The sequence below is a fragment of the Melampsora larici-populina genome (genome assembly GCF_000204055.1).
Source record: "Melampsora larici-populina 98AG31 unplaced genomic scaffold MELLAscaffold_1, whole genome shotgun sequence".
In the NCBI taxonomy this organism is placed as follows: Eukaryota; Fungi; Basidiomycota; class Pucciniomycetes; order Pucciniales; family Melampsoraceae; genus Melampsora; species Melampsora laricis-populina.
Genome location: NW_006768765.1, coordinates 2,648,302 through 2,654,579, shown reverse-complemented (window position 1 = coordinate 2,654,579; position 6,278 = coordinate 2,648,302). Strand labels below are relative to the sequence as shown.

The following is a 6,278-nucleotide window of genomic DNA, read 5'->3' as shown; positions in this document are numbered from 1 at the left end:
CATCTTTAGGATGAAAGTATTCAGGAACATCATATTCACAATAGTGCTGGTCAGATGAAGTATCATTGATACTAGGAGTCTTCTTATTCTTCTTTTTACTCCTCTTCTTCTTCTTTTGCTTGTTCATGGAAGGTAAAGTTGTCTTTGTTGAAGATGAGATAGATGTGGTGTGGTGAGATAAATCAGATGGGACAGGTACCTCTAGATCACACAAAGTTGAGTCAATTCCTACTGACATCGCGCCCAAGCAGGTAGCAAATTCTGGAGGGGTTGATGCGATACCGGGTTTATTGTTGTAGATGGGATTGATCGATTGTAGTGTTGGAGTAGATGTGCTTGAGGGACAGGCAAGACCCTGATCGATGGTTGCATTGGGTCCAAGATTAACATCACTTGTAGCGACACAAGTGCCAGAAGATGCAAGATCAATAGCATCATAATGCGTCAGAGCAGTAGTATGAAATACAGGATTTCTGTTAGCGCTATTGATTGAGTTGACCGAAGGAATGAAACCAATATCTTTGATCGATTCTAGACCATCAGATACACGTGTTTCACAATTGAGGACTGAATCCACAGGTCGGCTTCAATCGACATTAGCGACGGTTTGTTGCTCAAAATTGCCAAAAGTCTCACAACCAACAGCTGCAACAGGTGTAGAACCGACAGCAGTGGCAGCAACATCGAGATCAATTAACTTCTTGATTGATGAATTCGCCGCGGGAGGTGTATCAGTTTCCGTGCCAGAGTCTGAAGTAGGAGAAAGATCGATGGCAGCGGCAAGAGTTGGATCATCATTTGAAAAGGTCTGTGAATCTAATGCGTGCACTATTGGGACATTCGCAGCGCTTGATGTTCGATCCTCGATAACAGGAACCGGACTTGAAATCATCGCAGGTTTGATTGCGTTCAGGATCAGATTGATGTCGGTGACAGACGCTAGACCAGCGGGGATACGCAGTGACGAAATAGCAGCAGCACGTTCTGGATTGTCAGCAGTGGCAGTTTGAGACTCAGATACCACTTGAACAATAGCCGGTGTAATGAGTTCTTCGCCGACCTCATCGGGAGTTACTGAATTGTCACCCGTTTCGGAACTGTCATGAATGGATTCCGTACCAACATCACTAGTAGGCTCGCTGACAAAATACACCGGTGTTAGATTGATTGCTGTGGTGATAGGTGACAAATCGACAGCAGTGTCAGGTGCAAGACCAAGTGTGGTGGTTGTAACAGTTGGCCCAACAGTTGCGGGAACAAGCAAATTTAGATCGAGCGGATGTTCGGTGCGGATCAGATCAATCGCAGTGCTTGCGGAGGTCATTGATCTAGGCGTGATGCTGTTCTGTGACATTGATTCATCAGACTGATGATTTGATAAAGCATATCGGGCTAGCCTATCAGGTTCTGTTTGCATGCGTGATCGAGTGATACAAGGAGGCACATAGCTTGATCGCGGGACTTGCGAGTCATGTCGTGTTGGATCAAATGGTGGAGTCGAAACCGGCCGCAGTGGGGCATGTGTAGCAATCAAAGATGAGGGTGTAACATTTGAAGCTGGAAGGTGAGTGATGGGATTGGAAGACTGAAGGTTTTGTAATCGCCAAGCCGTTGAGCGAGATGTTGGCTTCCGGCGGCGAGCAAAGTGTTGTGGGGTAGGCTTGGAGAAGCACGGATGATGCGCGTGGAAATGGAGATGTGGAGCAAAGTGAGCTGTTAAGAGCTGGATGTCGGAAGAAAATGTGGCGAGTCGATGGAGAGCTTGCAGAAGGGCCGGTGGCAGTGTCTGGGTATCCGGGGTAGATAGAGGAAATGTGGTGGTGGGAAGTTGATAAGGATATTGGTAAGCCATCTTTGGAATTGAAAGAATGAATCCTCAAAGGTATTGAATGATAATAAACAAAACTGGTAGTCCTCAGCTTAACACGCTGGCATCAAGAAGTTGGAACTAAAACTAAAGGTCGGAGTGGATTATAGTAATATAAACTTCATCAACTGATAAACTGTTTGATCAATAAATTTTGATATAACCGCTTGAACTAGCTATCCAATGGCTACCTTGTGTCTTTAAACCGATAGTAAAACCTCTGAAACACTATATCTTCTTGTTATTTTGTAAAAAAAATGAAACTTCTAAAACACGCAATCTTCTGAAAACTTTCAAAACTGGCAAATCTTCTGTTTGTTATGAAACTGAACCGATGTTGTTATCGGAATCTTTAACTCTGCTCGGTGATGGGTTAGAACACCTGGTGCGTATCGATCGTTTAAAAAAATTTCAACCAAAATCTTCGACATCCACAGCTGGTATCACCGACTGGGACTCATAACCTGTTAGAGCAAAAGCTCAGCATCGGAGATCCAACCACAAAGAAGGATATATTGCGCATACCTGTTAGAGCAAAAGCTCAGCATCGGAGATCCAACCACAAAGAAGGATGTGGAAGGAGCCGGGAGCTGGAGCTTGACAGGTTATATACAAGATGAACTAGGTCTACTGTGCCGCAGTCGTGTACATACGGCTGGGCAGACCTCGGGCCATAACAAATTTGACAAATTTTTTGCCAATCTTTGATGACCTTTCTGCGCAAACGTCAATTTTGGATTTTCGTCTCTGGCGCATCCATACAGAGATTTGCGTTGGTTCTTTTGAAACATGCGGGTAGAATAGTTTCAGGCATTAAAATGTGTGCTATGTAATTATGAGGTGTGTATGATTCATCTCGAACTTGAAATTTTGCTTTGCTGGCGCGGGGTAGTTGGGCTTTGATGAGACCCACTGTACAAATATAGCTTGTCCTTTCTAGTGGATAGTTAACGATGAATTTTGTTCTGAGAATCCGGATGATGATGTGTTGAAAATAAAAGATTGCTCGCGGATTTCCCGTCCCTGCGAGTACTCTCAAGTCTCGAAAGCTGAGTAAAAAAGAGAAGCCAAGACCTTCTCGTGATCCCAGCCTCAGGTCTTGATGCTTTGAGCTGTTTTAAATAATTTGTTGAGACCAGCAGATTCCGACGGCGGAATCAGTCGTTATAGAAAGTTCATCTCTCAAGAGTCAATGGGCGATGTATGTAGGATCCAAATCAAATTTGCAGCGTGCGATTGAGGGACATAATCAAATCATCACGACCTAGCACAAAACATTCCCAGATGAGCATAAGCCTCAGCTTGCATCAGCGTTGCCAAAGATCAGATGTCGAGATTTCCATGTCTGCTCATTGATGTAAAGAAAGTACCCTCTTTCAAGTACAATGTACTAGAATGTACTCCACTAACCACCACCTTCGGTGACAGATTTAAAAGTATTTATGGCATGTTTCACAAAGCTTGTTGTCTCAACTTCCTCGCCACTTTTCTCAACTTCCTCGCCACAATTGGACAAAATCAGTGCAATCCCCTGGTTTTTCACCGGCCGCCGTCCGCCCAGCCCAACTGTTTCAAATATGTGATTTTATGATCAAAATCCTAACAAAATCATATCAAATTCACTAACGCACGCGGTGCTTGTGCTCCACCGTTTTTGTCTCTTTACCATAAGGAGTTTCACGTTGTATTGAGTTTTACGTATTTTTAACCATTCGGACAAGCAGTTCAAGAAAAATCTTTGCGCATATCTTACTCAGGATGAGCCCCGAGACCCGCCAAATCGGGGATACCCGCGGGACAGCCCGTCGGGTCGGGGGGTCGTTCTGGCCTTCGAAGGGTTGCAGAACCGCGGGGATTATCGGGCCCGGGAGTCGTTCTGAGAGTCAAAAGAAAGTGACTCTCCTCGGGGAACCCGAGGAAAAATCAAGCTGTAAAAAGCGGATAAATACACGCTTGGGAGAGGTTGTGCTCAGCGGTTTCTGCCGGAAATAGCCAGGGACTCGGGGATCCCCGTAATTTCCCGGGGATTTGGTAGTCCGTCGGGGGTCAGGGTACGGGAGCCGGGCTTGACCTATGAGCCAGAAAAAGCTCGGGGAATACCGGGGTCGGTCCTCGTTCTGACTTTTGAAAAAAAGTCGGTGGGCCGGGCAGCCCAGTCCCCGGCATTCGGGGGTCGGGGCTCATCCTGATATCTTACTATATTTTACAAACAACGGGCAAGTTTCCGCAACTTAAAGTTTCCGAAACGTAAAAATACGTCAAAATGCAAACTTGAAACCCCTTCAAAGGAATCCCACGGCCCTACATAGCCGCTTTGAAATATAAGCACATAAATTTGTTCAACAAGGGCAGCCAAGATCTGGCCAAGACCACATTCGGTGGCGTAAGATCACAGTCAATTTCACCAAGCTTGGAAAGAATTCCGCGCCAATTTGCCCAAGTTTGGCGGGCAACAGTTTCCAAGCTTTCTGAAATCGACGGTCACATTGGTGAAAACATTGGATTGGCTCTTGATGAGTACATAAATGCGTTGAAATCAAGTTGGGAATCAAGACTTTCAGATTTGAGTTTGAATGCATTTCGATTCCTCGAGCCGAATTCCCATGCGGAGGCCATAAATAACGTGACCGTCTGTCAAGATTTCAAATCTTTCCGAATGCACGCACGTATTTTTTTTGGCAGAATTTGCAATTGATGATAAGAAAGCTGTGCCAGATCTTTGACAATAATATCGATCAAATAGGGAACATACCAAAACTGCTCAATATAAAATGGGGCCATATAAAATTACGGCAACTTCTTCACCAAGATAATCCTTCCCCCTTTAAACTAGCAAAAGAGTCACCTTTTCTTTTCTTTCTACAGTAGTTAGTCTTTTTATTCAGTCGAATCTGCATTTTATTATCCATATGTGCTTACCGGAATATCAACTTACATTCTCATCCTTCCAGACCTTACTCCAAAAAATTATCAAACGATCAACACGTCTACATCAAGATCAACATCCGAAGATGCAGCTTAACATCCCGCAATCGCTAAGAGCCTTGACAATGACAGTCCTTATCATTTCAATCTCGTTCTTGAACGGTTCGGAAGCCAGACCTATCGACACGAAAGCTGAACTCAATGTATTTACCATTGTCTACACTTTCGATTGCGATTACCTTGACTAACATCAAATTCAATTCAAAAAGGTACTTGGCGAAAAGTCGCGCTCATTCGCCATTCGAAGATCCTAGCCTCCTCAACGCGTTCGTAGCGGTTTCACTTACGGTCAGTCATCTATATGCTTGTCCCAATCTCGTTGCTTGGTGGTTTCATGAGTTATTAAGATCATTTTCGGTATTCTTCATATGGATAGATCAACTCGATGTAATGGTTTCAAATATGTGTCATATCACACTTAGCTGCGTGTAAAGACAGATCAACCTTGTTGGTAAAGAAATGACTGTCATGTCAATATTTGACTTATGTTGTTATGGAAATTGTTTCACGAATATTGTTAGGAAGTTATGTGTATAAAGATGTGGTCTCTTGGTCATACTTTTAGTTTCCTCAGCGAATTATTAACGTATTTTAATCACTCTAAAACTAAACCAGCATCTCGTATAAAAGCTCTGCTCAGCAAGATCCTGGACACAAGCCCTTACATTCAACTTCTTTCTGAGACGGATCCGGTGTTCTCGTCTTCATGCTTTTTGCTGAACCTTTACCTAAATTGTATTATATTGGAGCAGCTTCCTAGGCAAATCTTCTCATATCAATGTGTATAGTGGAATATAGTGGACTCTTTCTTTCTCATAAGCATATACTCATGCATATTTTGGTCCATATATTTCATAGACCAGGAAAAATTGGTTGGAATTCCACATCTTCATCCTCTATTTTAACTTAGCCATGGGGCATTTGAGGAAAACCTTGTTGAAAACTTGTGATATCACAGCAGCAAGAGGGCTTACAGCCATTGATGAGAATCTCCCCTATGGAGTTGGCTTAACACAAGCCCTCTCTGGGCGGCCACGTCCGCGCGCCTCGCAGAGGGGCTTGTGACTAATCGTCGAATTCTGGCACAGAGACTCCAGCCCTTGAGTCCTCTTAAGTCGTTTTTTGCTGTTTCCTGCTTTCCTTGCTGATAAACATCACTTTAGCTTGCAGGGAATGTTGTTCAGCATGAGTTTCTACACATACTGATGGTTGCCTTTGGTGGGCACTCTGAGTGGTGTAACCACCCAAGTAAGTTGAAATTTTTACAATCCCTGCCTGTACTGTCTCGTTTTTGATTTTACGGTGCAAATACAGCCTGTATCCCCTTTACAAGTGAGACATAAAGCCTGGATACGTGTCTTGGAAAAAGAATGACAGAGCATTCTTTCCTGGTTGATCAATATTCAAAGACATGTAGAAGCCATTC

The 6,278-nt window shown here is 43.8% G+C and overlaps 2 protein-coding genes across 2 annotated transcripts; both read right to left on the bottom strand.

Annotated features, from left to right (window-relative positions):
• Nucleotides 1–586: 586 nt before the first annotated feature.
• MELLADRAFT_87053 (uncharacterized protein) lies at nt 587–1,852 on the bottom strand (the record flags this gene model as incomplete). The annotated part of the gene is made up of 1 exon (XM_007403667.1): nt 587–1,852. One exon carries the CDS (start codon nt 1,850–1,852, stop codon nt 587–589), a length of 1,266 nt encoding a protein of 421 aa, XP_007403729.1.
• Nucleotides 1,853–4,630: 2,778 nt separating this feature from the next.
• MELLADRAFT_54509 (uncharacterized protein) lies at nt 4,631–5,667 on the bottom strand (the record flags this gene model as incomplete). Its single annotated transcript, XM_007403666.1, has 4 exons — nt 4,631–4,734; nt 4,819–4,995; nt 5,062–5,140; nt 5,229–5,667. 2 exons carry the CDS (start codon nt 5,091–5,093, stop codon nt 4,866–4,868), a joined length of 162 nt encoding a protein of 53 aa, XP_007403728.1.
• Between the last annotated feature and the right edge of the window lie 611 nt (nt 5,668–6,278).